The sequence below is a fragment of the Apodemus sylvaticus genome, chromosome 2, assembly GCF_947179515.1.
Source record: "Apodemus sylvaticus chromosome 2, mApoSyl1.1, whole genome shotgun sequence".
Taxonomy (NCBI): domain Eukaryota; kingdom Metazoa; phylum Chordata; class Mammalia; order Rodentia; family Muridae; genus Apodemus; species Apodemus sylvaticus.
Window position 1 is genome coordinate 42,252,629 of NC_067473.1, and position 14,910 is coordinate 42,267,538.

General features: G+C 41.7%; 1 protein-coding gene across 1 annotated transcript in view; it reads right to left on the minus strand.

Moving 5' to 3' along the window:
- Nucleotides 1-14,910, minus strand: part of Cttnbp2 (cortactin binding protein 2) — a 152,905-nt gene that overhangs the window by 81,164 nt on the left and 56,831 nt on the right. The window contains exon 3 of the mRNA XM_052173270.1: nt 6,745-6,966. Coding sequence (XP_052029230.1) covers nt 6,745-6,966 — 222 coding nt within the window. The remainder of the gene's footprint in view (nt 1-6,744; nt 6,967-14,910) is intronic.

The following is a 14,910-nucleotide window of genomic DNA, read 5'->3' on the forward strand; positions in this document are numbered from 1 at the left end:
GGAGAAAGAGGAACACTCCTCCACTGCTGGTGGGGTTGCAAATTGGTACAACCACTCTGGAAATCAGTCTGGCGTTTCCTCCGAAAACTGGGCACCTCACTTCCAGAAGATCCTGCTATACCACTCCTGGGCATATACCCAGAGGATTCCCCACCATGTAATAAGGATACATGCTCTACTATGTTCATAGCAGCCCTATTTATAATTGCCAGATGCTGGAAAGAACCCAGGTATCCCTCAACAGAAGAGTGGATGCAAAAAATGTGGTATATCTACACAATGGAGTACTATTCAGCCATTAGAAACAATGAATTCATGAAATTCTTAGGCAAATGGATGGAGCTAGAGAACATCATACTAAGTGAGGTAACCCAGACTCAAAAGGTGAATCATGGTATGCACTCACTAATAAGTGGTTATTAACCTAGAAAACTGGAATACCCAAAACATAATCCACACATCAAATGAGATACAAGAAGAAAGGAGGAGTGGTCCCTGGTTCTGGAAAGACTCAGTGAAACAGTATTTGGCAAAACCAGAACGGGGAACTGGGAAGGGGTGGGAGGGAGGACAGGGGAAGAGAAGGGGGCTTATGGGACTTTCGGAGAGTGGGGGGGGGGCTAGAAAAGGGGAAATCACTTGAAATGTAAATAAATTATATCGAATAAAAAAAAAAGTACTCTCAAATAGCCTCTAGGCAGCAGGATAGCAATTCAAGAGGCCCTTGAATCCACGGAGACCACCTTACCCTGCTGTTTTCAGCTTTTTTTTTTTTTTTACCACTGTACCATGTATGTATGTTTGTATGTATGTATGTATAGATAGATAGATGTAGATGTAATATAGTATATAGAATAGACCATATTATAAATTTTTGTTCATTTAGAGAACCCTGAATCAATCAATCAATCTCTCTCTCTCTCTCTAATTCTGACTAATACATAGACTGAAGTTCAAATGAGCTAATGTTATAGGGCATAGCATATACTAAATAAATTCCATCTTGGCATTGTGTCTCTCAGAAGAGTCTTTGAGCCTATCACATGGTCTCTTCCCATCCTCTCCATGGATGCCTTGATGCTGTCCTGCTTTAAGTTTTCATCTCGTCAATATAAAATAAAGGTTAATTGTAATATATTTCCAGTAGCAAATGTGTACTCACTTAAATGTGAAGAATATGAATATTAATGATGTCCCCATACTTTAGTGTAACCAGCAAGCAAGCCCCTTGACTACCTGTGTTGCCCAAAGATTAGATACTTCTAATGCACCCAAAACTTCTGAACTCCATTTATTTCATTAGTAGATCTAATAAAAAAAAAACTGTAAAGTATTCAGATATATACTAAATTAAAACATAAGCAAGTGTCCAGTCCCCTCAGTCTCACTGATGTGCAGTGGTATCATTCTTTCAGGTGGGGGCTGAGGAGCTCTGCAGAACAGTATCACCAGGCTGTTGAGCACACAGTGAGAAGGTGGGTTGATCCTCCTAGAATAGCACCCAGACTGGAGGCATGGATGAAGAGGTTCTAAGTGTGTGCATTCACAGAGAGGGAGGGAAACTGAAGGTGTAGGCTCAACAGCCACGAATAGGTGCTTACCTCTAATTCAAAGCAGAGAATAGAGGGACAGTGGTTGTGGCCATTTGCAAAATGAGATAGCAGACTGTGTTTGCAGCAACACACAGTCCTACAACATATAACAGTGCCTTACTGCTTCTAAATCTTCCGACCCTTGTCATATTCTCTTGTTCATGACATTATTACCCCTGTGTATCTGATAAATATGTCACTATTTGTTTAAGGGCCTCTGTTTTACTTTTCCTATCTCTTCCTTGTAATGAAGAAAGGCAAAGCAAGTTCCGGAAGCCAGGGTTATGCTGCTTTCATGGGTAAGGCAAAAATAACTCAGGTAAACTCAAACCCAAACCTCTGTGTTTCTAGGTCCCCTTCATAGCTGCCTTACAATGTTCTTGGGGCATCAAAGTCTATTTTGAAATGCCATAAGACATTATACAAAAAGGCCCTGGGATGAGCTACAATTACCCTTCCTGTGTAAAGCATGGTAAATCCTCTTCCTAAAATGTTGTTAAGGATGACCATCCCCTTTGTTTGTAATGGATAAACATCTAAAAAGCAATTTAAAAGATGGTTGTATGTGTGACAATTTAGCCATTTCATAATGAAACAGCACTGAATACAAATGATGGATAAAGTGCAATTATGCAGATCAGGAAGAAAGGGCATGGAAAAGAGTAAACAAAATAATTTGGCTTTGGGGTGGAGGAATTGCTTGTTATTTCTTTGTCTGGCACGAGAAATCACTTCCTATAGAAAATTCTCTGCTTTATGATTCCAGTCTACAGAGTCTGAATCAATGTCCATCAATCGCATTCCTGATCTTCCATGAGGTTGGAGCTGGGGTGTGTGGCCGGAGTTTGGCCCATCACGTGTACCTGTCGTAGACTACAGAGACTTGTGTAGATCCCTGGACAATAAGCGCCCAGTGCCCTTCAGCTTCAGCAAGACAGAGGGGCAAGCCATGGCGTCCAGCTTGTCAGCAAGAGCCAGTGGCTGCCAACCGGCTCTGCAGAGAGCATCTGTCCATGATGTTACCTGGAAAGAGCCCATCATGCAATATCCCGATTATACCGAACGGTGATGTAAATCGACTAACAATTCTGTAAGCCAGTCAGGAAATGAAATTACCCTTTCTGCCTAAATAAAGACATACCTGGCTCTGTTCTCCACAGTTAATGCAATGATTAAAAAGTGGGGTACCTACCAAACTAAACAAAGATTTTTTCACATGAAGAACTTTGGAGGGCTGAGAAACATCTTAAAAAATGCTCAACTTCATTAGTCATCAGGGAAATGCAAATCAAAACAACCCTGAGATTTCACCTCACACCAGTCAGAATGGCTAAGGTCAAAAACTCAGGAGACAGCAGGTGTTGGCGAGGATGTGGAGAAAGAGGAACACTCCTCCACTGCTGGTGGGATTGCAAGATGGTGCAACCACTTTGGAAATCAGTCTGGCAGTTCCTCAGAAAACTGGGCACGGCACTTCCGGAGGACCCTGCTATACCACTCCTGGGCATATACCCAGAGGATTCCCCAGCATGTAATAAGGACACATGCTCCACTATGTTCATAGCAGCCCTATTTGTAGTAGCCAGAAGTTGTAAACAACCCAGGTATCCCTCAACAGAGGAATGGATACAAAAAATGTGGTATATTTATACAAGGGAGTACTATTCAGCCATTAGAAACAATGAATTCATGAAATTCGTAGACAAATGGATGGAGCTGGAGAACATCATACTAAGTGAGGTAACCCAGTCCCAAAAGATCAGTCATGGTATGCACTCACTGATAAGTAGATAATAACCTAGAAACTTGGAATACCCAAGAAATAATCCACATATTAAATGATGTCGAAAAAGAACAGAGGGGTGGCTCCTGGTTCTGGAAAGACTCAATGCAACAGTATAGGGGAATACCAGAACAGGGAAGTGGGAAGGAGTTGATGGAGGAACAGGGGGAGGGAAGAGGGCTTATGGGACTTGCAGGGAGTGGGGACTCAGAAAATGGGAAATCATTTGAAATGTAAATAAAGAATACATCGAATAAAAAATAAAGAAAAAAAATCTACTCTGCTTACAGATTTGAGGAATCTCTTAGAAAAGGCCATAAACATCCTGAAACAAATAAAAATCTAAGAAAAAAAAAAACTGACATAACTGTGCACGCTGCAACCTCGAAGAAACTGTATCTAATATGGAACTGGTAAAAAAAAAAATCACTTCTCTGAATTTCTCAAGATAGGATTTTTGGCCTATTTTAAAAAGGCTTTGCTCAAACTTCCTATTTCAGGGATAGAAATCATACTTTCAAAGTATAAATAAGATATTTGAAAATACATCATATTTTCTTCCCAAATGTCCAAATACATTAGAATGAAAGATCTATTAAAAGATGATGAACAAGATTAAAAAAAAAAAAAAAAAAAAAAACAGACCCTCAAATTTCATTTCACCCTGTGTTCCTGGCATAGGACAAGGAATAGATTACCCCAGGCAAAATTCCCCATGCTGACTACTCATTAGCTTATTCAAAGTGGTTTAAACGGCTCAGCCTGTTTGCCAAATTGACTCCTGCCCAAATTTCTCTGGCACACGAATTACTGAACAGTTAACCCTCCTATTAGCAGTCTCAGCAGCAGCCAGCACATGCATGGGCACAGAGCTCTTTCTGGCCCTTGCAGGCCCAGCCACAGCAGCATACGCCAAATGTCTCAGAATTACCCAAGAGAGGTGTCGGTTTCAGATAACAAACACTTGAATCACAAAACCTGAGGCCTTTGCCTTCACAGATTTCCACAGCAAAGCAAAGGAGATGTCAGGAGAAGAAAGGACTTCTCAAACTGCAGTTTGCTGTATACAAAAGAGGCTGAAGGCATTTGGTTAAAATATTTACTTTCCAAACTAAAGGTGACAGATAATTTTCTTGTTTAAAAAGAAAAGGCAACTTTGGGGCTTCTGATTTTATCAGCCAATATTTTCTTTATTACCTCCAGGGAAGAATGCAAATCTTAAGTCTTTTTACACACAGAAATCTACTGGAAGAAATTATTTTTTAAGCACAAAAAAAGCAGCAATCGTCACCCAAATGCCCTTCACTGAGTCTTCACAGCCAATGGATCTGACCATAAAAGAACTCCTGTATCCTGTAATACAGGGGAGGCAGGCCCACTGGCTTGTTTTCTATGAGCCTCTCAGGGCCCATAGGACAGAAACAATTTCCTTTCAGTGCCAGCCAGGTTGGAAATGACCCAGTCATTCAGAAACAAACAGGATGTGCGTTGATTAAAGAAAAAAAAAAGTCAGCTAGATAATAAAACCTTTGATCCAACTACAAATGGGCCCTTTATTTTCTCTTAAAAGTGAAATGCTAAAGTCCAGACTATAAGTAAAATTCTGAGACTTACACACTTCACATAATAAAGGAAAACGAAATATTTTCTTAAGTTTTGATAAGGCAGCATGAAATCCAGCAGAAATCATTTATTATGATGCAGCTTGTTTGGACACGTTAAGAACATAATTGAAATGTCTCCGCTCCAAGAAATATAGATGAGTTTCAGTGACATCAGCTGCCGTACACTGGCTCTGCTTGTGTGGTTTGTGGGGAGTTCTGAAGTCCTCTAGAGACCTCGGTGGTTATCTGAAGGATGGGTAGGAGGCTTGTGGAGTCCAGGGGAACAGTATTTGCTTCCCATCATGGTACCCTGTGCTCCTCCGCTTACTCCCTCTGACCAGGTGCTTTGGTTTTCTGCCATGTAACATACTGATAAAAAGATCTGTTTTTATTCCACAGCCATAGCAGAACATTGCCATTCATATGTTAATGAAAGATAAGGCTAAAGCAAAAACACAGGGCTTAAAGGATGATGTCATAAATATTTATAGTAAAGCCCATTCACACTATTGTCTACCGCTACCGCGTGTTAAATGTGGATGCAGCAGAAAATTCCTAGAAACGCTGCTTTATGCCTCAGTGATGGCGGGGAGAAAGTGTCAGTTTTAATTCCAATTATATCAGAGAGCAGCCGACTCTCTGGTCTACTACTCCTTATAAAGGGAACATTGGTTTTGGTAGCTTATTAGGACAAGACAGAGAATTCTATTTCTTTATGGCTGAACACTGTGTGTGTGTGTGTGTGTGTGTGTGTGTGTCTGATATAAAACTAAGTCTTCTTTGACACACACACTGAAGTATAAGAAGGAGTGTGCTCCTGGAAGAGGGAGGAGCACTGGGTTTGGCGGAGGGAGGAGCACCGGGTTTAGAGGAAGAGAGATGTGACAGCTCTGGCTCTGCAGCCGTCAAACCCCAGAGGTGAGTTTGCCATCAGCCTAGGCTTTAGGAGGACATTTGTTGACAATCCTGCAAACTCTCATTCTAGTCCCTTCAGCTACTTTCATTGTTTTAAAGAAATAACAAGGAATATAATAATAAAAACTTCTATTTGCAACTCTATCTTTAATTTTGATTTTGTTTTAGATTGCAGAGCCTCACGCATTATTCAGCACTACCTCATCTTTCCATCCTCCTGCCTCAGCTTCCCAAGTACTAGGATAGCAGGCATAACCCACTCTGTCTACTAACAAAGATGTATTTAATCCTCCGAAAACACTCTATCCCATCCCCCCTCCCCGCCCTGCTCTCCAACCCACCCACTCCAGATTCCCTGTCCTGGCATTCCCCTATACTAGGGCTTCAAGCCTTCTCAGGGCTAAGGGCCTCTCCTCCCTTTGATGTCCAACAAGGCCATCCTCTGCTACATATGCTGCTGGAGCCATGGGTCCCTCCATGTGAACTCTTTGGTTGGTGGTTTCAAAGAAGTATTTTAAATTGATAAAATGTGTTAGAGATGCTACATGACTGGAGAGTCCTGCCTGAACTCTAGAATGAAGGCACTGTTTGGTGAAATGCATTTTACTGCACTAGAGAAATGAAGCCCACTCCTGCCAAACCTATATTTTAAAGAAAGTGTTAGCCATTCCATGAATATATTCCTTTGTCATACTTTTACAGTTACATTATTTCTAGATACCAATTTGTGTACTCATAGGGACTTACCCTGATCATTCCTAAAAGTGTGATTTTTCAATAATCCCCTACCACATGAGATGGTTTTGCTGTTCCTGGCTACTATAGGAAGAACAGACGAATGTCTCAGTACCTTTTTCTGTCTGCTCTCAGCAGCAGCCAGCTGCGCGGACATCCTTTCTTGCATTTTTCTGCAGTGGGCCATGACGGCCTCGAGAATGGAGAGTGGGTTAGTGCAGACTGGCTTCTCCTTGTCACCAGCGCCTGCTTCGTAGTCTCTCTGGAGTGCCAGGAAGGGGTCGTTTAGATTAAATCTCCCATATCGCTCCTGGATGAACACCTCCTTCCTGCGAGCCTACAACAAAATTAGAGAAATGAGTTGAAGAAATAAATGAAAATAACAGGAAGATATTTCTCCCCGGGTTTTGAGATGTCTTTTCCGAGTGATACTCAAAGCTGCTATAAAGGCAAACAGTGTTGTCCAGAGGTAAGTCAAAGTCCAGTAGGGGCCCCAATCCTGACAAGCCTGGGAAAGCATTTGGCCTGTTTTTAAAGTTTCTCCTTGCTGTAATTTAGATTTTGAGTGTCCCTAAAGACCCGCATGTGGACAGCTTGGGCCCAAGCCCTGGTGCTATTGGGAGGTGACAGACTCTTCAGAAGGTAGAAGGAAATCAGACTACTGGGAATGTGCACGTGAGTGATATTTGGATAAGACAAGACTCTTCATGTCCCTTTCACTTCACAGTCTGACCTTCCTTCAAGGCAAACAAGTCTCCAGGATAACAGACTCCTGCCTTGACATACCATACCACCATACCGGGGACTTATGTGGCTGAAACTGATCCACAGTGATGCCTCTCTTGCTTTTAAGATGACTGTCTCAGATATTTTTGTCATGGCTATTGAAGGCTAACACACTTCATGTGAGAATAATGTTTTCAGTGGTAGGGAGATTGATCTGTGGTAACAGTGCTTGTTATACAAGCAAGGAGGATCTGAGTTCAACCCTTGGTACCTATGTTATGTGCTGGTGTGCAGCACACACAACCTTACCACTGAGAGGCAAAGACAGATGGATCCCTGGAACTTATTTTAAGACTCACAGAGCAAGCCCCAAGTTTAGGCAGAGTCTAAATGTTATAGGAATGAGGCAGGGGACAATAGAACGGGGCATCCAAATTCACCTCCAATCTATGCATGTGCACACATGTACATATACACAAATGTGCTCATAAAAGAGAGAAGGGGGAATGAGGAGAGGGGGAGAGAGGTAGAGGGGGAGAAATGCACATTGAGAGAATGAGTTTGATTCTAAATGATATCTAAAATGATATAAAGTTTTAAGAATAAAAATGATTCAAATAAAATGTTCCCATGATACTTCCTTCAAGGACCTGAATTAGAAGCATAGTCTTTTCCAGTTTAACATAAAAATCCATGAGGCTGGAGAGATGGCTCCAGAAATCCCTTCCCTTCCAGAAGTCTCAATTTTTATTCCCAGCACCCACTAGGCATCTCACAACCATCTCGAATTTAAGATTCTAGGGATCAAATTCCCTCTTCAGGACTCCTTAGGTACCAAGCAAGCATGTGGTGCTTAGAATATTTTAAAATAAAGCTAAATTCATGGTCATTACCAACTATACACATATATCAAATTATACTGTATCTGAGAAGTTTCTATAATTAGAACAATCTTTAGGCAAAGTAAAATTAGAAACACAGATAATAAAAAATTTAACAAAACATTTTCTCTATCCTGACAGAATTTATATTTCAAATGGTAATCAAGCCAAGTTAAAGGCATAAATAAGTTTGCTGCATTTTTCCTAGTGTAAAAGGCATCAAGAATGTTTGAGGAAAAAAAAATTATTTGTAAAATTCTTTATATAAGAAAATATATTCATGCTTTGTAAAAATTTGTCCAATTATAAGGGCCTAAAGAAAAATTAAGAAAATAAAACCATATACTTATTGTTGAAGGGCATTAACATAGAGTTCACAGAGTCCCAGGAAAGAATGCAACTTTGTTTTATTCCAAATGTCAGCCCCATCAATGACAAAGTTAATTTCACACTTATGTAATGAACACCGAATGCAAATTTTCTATAAATAGTCTACAAAGGTTTTACATGAAATGAAGAATAGCAGTAGAAATAGACTGAGGACTACCTACTCTTCCTGACTCAGGTCATTCTGAAATAGCTACTAAAAAACATTTACTGACACTGATAAAAACACCAAATTACAAGAAACCAAGACCAATTTTCTCAAATATCAAATGTTTTCTCAAGGAATACTGCATACAGTTCTGTACTTTAGCACAGCTACACACAACTAAGATTTTCCATTTTTAGGTGACTTCCAGCCAAAACTATAGACACAAGTGCTGTGACATGTTTTTTTCTCCCCCTATTACCAAATTAGATTAGAAAGTAAAAACACACACACACACACACACACAAAGTTCAGTTTCCTCAAACTGCTTTTCAGTGGCTCTCAGAAAATAATTTGAAATTTAAAAAATACCAGAGTTTTGGAGTTAAAAGCCTTTCATGGTCGTAGGTTCTTCAAAGAGAATGTTATCGTCAATCACAGAGATTAGGCATCACTTCAGAGATGCATATTCAAAATCAAAGGCATCTTGCACTTCACTTTCCGTCACTATGCATGAGATGCAAACACCCAGAGCCCTGTGGTTGTTTTTACCTCATTCAGCTAGCCAAAGCCACCATGTGGGAAGGAGGCACTATGGCAGTCTCTTTCCTTTAATCCAAGGACTTCTCCTCTCCTTTATGCCCCCACTGAGCTGAGAGCACTGGACGTGGTTATCCATGGGTATCCATGGGAGATGAAGGGGCTATGGGTACCCTATTTCCTTACCCTCTGAGCACAGAAAATATGTCTAGCATTCTTCACAAAGTACCTAGTGATTTTACAGGATGGCTTTCTTCTTCACTGCTGGGGCCCTTCTGCTCAGACTCCTGAATGAATGGCATAATTTAAGACACACTACCTAATATCCAAGGCTCATTACAGAACTGAACATTTGTTCAAAGACTATGCAAAATTTCAAGGTGATCATAATACATCCAGCTAAGTATGTGGCTCCCTAAGTGTGGGGTCTGCAAGCCAGGAAGGCATCTCTCTCTGTGTTCTTTATCGTGCACCATTTGAGATGCCACTTCTGTTGACATCGGCCCATGCTCTCTCCACACTGACAGAGTCAAGGGAACCAGGTTCACTCCCACTCAGTCATGCCCACTGTCCAACCTGGTTTCATGAGAAATACTCACACATTTCTATCCAAATAAAAAGTCAATAGCTTCTGTAAGATGATCCTCATTAATTAACTCTACACTTTCACAAAATGGCTGCTGGTTCCACTCTACATCAATCTGAAACACCAGGTCTATAGCATCTACAGTGGGTAAGTTTGAGTATTTTGCATGTTGTTGGAAATTGAACCCAGGGCCTGTACATACTGGGCAAGAACTCTAATACCATGAACTATATCCCTATCACACACACACACACACACACACACACACACACACATACACACACATCAGTCTCTAATCTCCAGTTTCTATAGAGAATCTACTCACTGGATGCCTCATCAGGCTATGTCTTACTCCAGCATTTTTCCTTTGAGTAATGCTTCAAAGCTCAAATCAAAACTTTATTTTTGAGCTATTCTCAAATGGATTGTGTTTATTGAACTGACACACTTAACCCAGCCCAAGGAAAACAACACATTTATAATGCATGCTTGTCGGGTGGCTAAAAGTAGCACTTACCAGAGTTAAGCAAACAGAATATGTAGCCAAGAGCCTCCTGAGGAAAGAGCTCAGGAATCAGGGTCAAAGTCAAAATCCTCAGTATAGAAGTAATTCTAGATGTGGCAAGTAAGGACATGTTTACCCCTTGGCTAAAACAGAGTCAGGGGTCCCAGGAAGGATGCAACCGTTTGATCTCATTTTGATCTTTTGACAGATGAGAACAGTTTCAGGAGCACCACGGTGGGTTGCAGTACCTGTCTCTTGGTTCACAGTCTACTGGGATGACTGGTTTTTGTATTCCCTAACTGGATCCAACATAAGAGGTACTCTCTGGGTGTAGCCTTTCCACAATAGAATCTTTGAAGTTTGAAGTTGTCACTGTGTGATACAAACATTCAACACTGCGTATTCATGATCACCGTCACTCTGTAAGCTGCCTGGGACAGCTTCTTCTTTACCCTAAGGTGAGTCTTCCTAATAGCTCCTGCTTGCTGCTTCCACTTTTGCATTAATTTGAAACGACCAGAGGCTTTAGATTCAAGCATTTGTAGCTGTATATATATGCTCAAGCCACTTAAAATCTTTTTACCCAGTTTTCAATAAATATGCATATTCATCTTAACATTCTTATACACAGCTCATCCTCTAAGACACTGAACTGTGTAACAGAGTATTTTGATTGTTCTTCTTGTTTGAGACATAGCCTAAACTACTCTTGAACTCACTGGATAACTGAGGATGACCTTGAGCTTCTCCTGCCTCTAATTCCTAAGTACTGGGCTTAAAGTGTATACGGAGGGGTTTACAGTGCTAGAGATCAAACTCAGGGCTTCCTGCATGGTAAGGACCCAATCAACTGAGCTACATCCCCAGCCCTTATTTCATTAGTTCTGATAATGGCAAAGCAATAGCTAGGTACAGTCAAATGTTCCCAGACATCTAGCATTCGAGAAACTGGACAAAAGGATTGCTTGAGGACAGGAGTTTGACCTAAGCCTTGGTAACTGTACTGGCTAGTTTTCTGTGTCACCTTGACACAGGCTGGAGTTAGCACAGAGAAAGGAGCTTCACTTGGGGAAGTGCCTCCATGAGGTACAGTTGTGGAGCATTTTTTCAATTAGTGATCAAGGGGGGAGGGCCCCTTATGGGTGGTGCCATCCCTGGGCTGGTATTCTTGGGTTCTATAAGAGAGCAGGCTGAGCAAGCCAGGGGAAGCAAGCCAGTAAGGAACATCCCTCCATGGCCTCTGCATCAGCTCCTGCTTCCTGACCTGCTTGAGTTCCAATCCTGACTTCCTTTTGTGATGAACAGCAATGCAGAACTGTAAGCTGAATAAACCCTTTCCTTTCCAACTTGCTTCTTGGTCATGAAGTTTATGCAGGAACAGAAACCCTGACTAAGACAAATTGGTACCAGTGTAGTGGGGTATTCCTGTGACAACATGACCATGTTTTGAGGAGGGCTGTGGAAGGACTTTGGAACTTTGAGCTAGAAGAGTCATTAGGATGTTAAGAGCTCTGTGGAAAGTTCTATAGGAGCTTGGGAGATAATGTTGAGAACATTGCAGAAAATGGAGACCTGGTTTGTGAAATTTCAGAGGGAAGATTAAAGACTCTATCAGGGTCATGTTTTGATTGTGAAGATTCTGTGGTTTTGGTTAGCTGGGGCTGAAGAATCAGCTGTGATTAACAAGATACCAGAACCACTAAAGCAAACCTTTGTGTTACTGGGACTATTGATGCTGGTTAGCTGGAGCGAAGAAATTAGCAGTGATTAAGAAGAGACCAGTATCACTGAGGTGAAATATTCTGGGAAGTGTTTTCTTAGAGCATAGCAAGTGTGTTCCAAAGACAGCCACTGTTGTATCTTGTGCTGTGACTAAACTTGGTACTGTGTAAGAGTCACCCAGATAGTACTGGTTTTGAAGGCATGAAGGGATCTCACTGTGCATGAAGAGCAGCTGAGGCTCTTGGCACAGTGAGAGGCCAGGGAAGGCCATTGGTGAAGGTGCAGCCTCAGTTGCAACTGACGGCCCAGGACTTGAAGGGGTCATGCATAGGAGCAGAGGCTTGTTACCCTGATGAGAGCCTATGACAGGCTATTGGTGAAGCCTAATTACAGTGGAAGATAGCAATGTTTTGGAGATGCCAGTACCATGCCATGACCAACAGCAGCAGCAGTGGAGTACAGGCAGCTGGAGCCTAGAAGACAAGCTGTGTGCTACAAAGGGCAGAGCTGGAGAAGTGACCCACGCCTTTGGAGGAGCCCGGAAGACTGTGAGTTGGATCCCAGACATTGAACCATTGGAGTTTGAGTTTTGCTTTTTGTTGTGACTGTGCCCTGATATGTTTCCCTCTTGAAGGAAGAAAGTATTTTAGTGGAGCCCACAGTTAAGAAACTTTGAATTTTTAAAAGACTTCGAATTTTAAAGATATTGGACATTTTAAGGTGATTGAACTTTTAATATGTAAAGACTGTGGGACTTTTAAAGTAATTTAGATCTTGGGGATGAATAAGAAAGTAAGGGTTGAGGCTTAATAGTGATGTGTTTGTGTGTCAAGTTGACAAGGGGTCAATTGTACTGGCTAGTTTTATGTGTCAACTTGACACAGGCTGGAGTTATCACAGAGAAAGGAGCTTCAGTTGGTGAAGTGCCTCCATGAGATCCAGCTGTGGGACATTTTCTCAATTAGTGATCAAGTGGGGAGGGCCCCTTGTGGGTGGTACCACCTTTGGGCTGGTGCTCTTGGGTTCTATAAGAGAGCAGGTTGAGCAAGCCAGGGGAAGCAAGCCAGTAAGGAACATCTCTCCATGGCCTCTGCATCAGCTCCTGCTTCCTGACCTGCTTGAGTTCCAGTCCTGACTTCCTTTTGTGATGAACAGCAATGCAGAAGTGTAAGCTGAATAAACCCTTTCCTCCCCAATTTGCTTCTTGGTCATGATATTTGTGCAGGAATAGAAACCCTGACTAAGAAAGACAGTAACATACAAAGATCTCATTTCTGGTTTTTTTTTAATTGTATATCTTCTTTATTTACATTGCTAATGGTAAAACCTTTCCCATATTCCCCCTCCCCTAAGACCCCCAACCCCTCCCCCTCCTCCTTCCACCTGCCTCCACATATATGCTTCTCTACCCAACACACTCCCTCCTCCCTCCCCCCTTGGTTTCCCTTTGTTAGGGCCTCTGTTGAGCCTTTACCTGACCAAGGACCATTCCTCCCACTGATGCCCAACAAAGATCTCATTTCTTAAAAATGAAAACGAATAATTAATAAGGGTATGCCAGCAATAACAAACACTAAGCATACTCAACGATACTGAATATATGTTTATATGTATGAGGAGAACATTGATGAAAAGAAATGACTTGAAGGGGATTTGCATCAGGTCGAGGAATCCTTTTCTCAGGAGGAGCAGCTAATGTACAGGTAATTTCTTGGTTTATGCCTCAGAAGTACTTGAGCGTGAAATGCATTTCAAGAAAATGAGTCATTATAAAGATAGGGACTAATTAGTTACACGAATAGACTCTTAAAGGAGCTCTTAAGTAGAGTACATTAGTTGATTTTTTTTATTGCTGTGATAAAACACCATGACCAAGAGAACTCAGGGGAGGAAGAGTTTATTTTGAGCTCACAGTTGCAGAGGGTAAGAGTCTGTCGCTATCATGGTGAAGAAGTGTGACAGCAAGCCACCATGGGCATGGTGGCAGAAACAGCAGCTGAGAGCTCATAGGAAAAGAGCAAACAGGAAGCAGAGCTAGCAGACTTGGAAACTTCAAAGCCCCACCCTTGAGACCTCCCTCCTCCAGGAAGGCCACACCTCCTAAGCCTTGACAAACAGGGCAACCAACTGGGGACCAAACATTCAAATGCCTGAGAATATGAAGGACATTTCATTCACACTATGCTCATCAGAGCATGGTGCTTTATGAACTCTCATGGAGAACTGCACAGGCAAGAAGCAAAACCTCAACCATTGCTATGATTGCTAATCAACAGGGTAAATGTATTACAGATGTCCTTAGCTTTTCATTGCTCAAAACAATCAGGAAAACTAATTTGAAGGAAAATAAGGACTACTTAAAGAACTTTTTGTTTTTTTAATTGTATGCTGCTGCCAAGGTTTGGATCTAGACTGTTCCCCAGAGCTAGGTATGTTAATGGCATGGTTCCCAGCTTGGTACTACTGGGAAGTAATGAACACTTGAAGACGAAGGGCTTTGTGGGAGGTTTAATCAATGCATCATGCCTTGGCATGCATTGAAGACAACTGTGGGATGTAGGTCTCTCCATCTTCTTTCTCCTTCTCAGTCAAGAGGTGAACAGCTCACTATAACCACACTCCAACCATGAGGCACTGCGCTGTGCTACCCCACATGTGTTCTGCAGATGTAAAAGCAATGGGTCCACTCATCCACTTATCATCTGGTACCTCTGAAACTGTGAGCTAAGATAAACTGATCCTCTTAGAAATATTAGGTGTTTTAGTACAGTACTAGAAAGCTGACATAC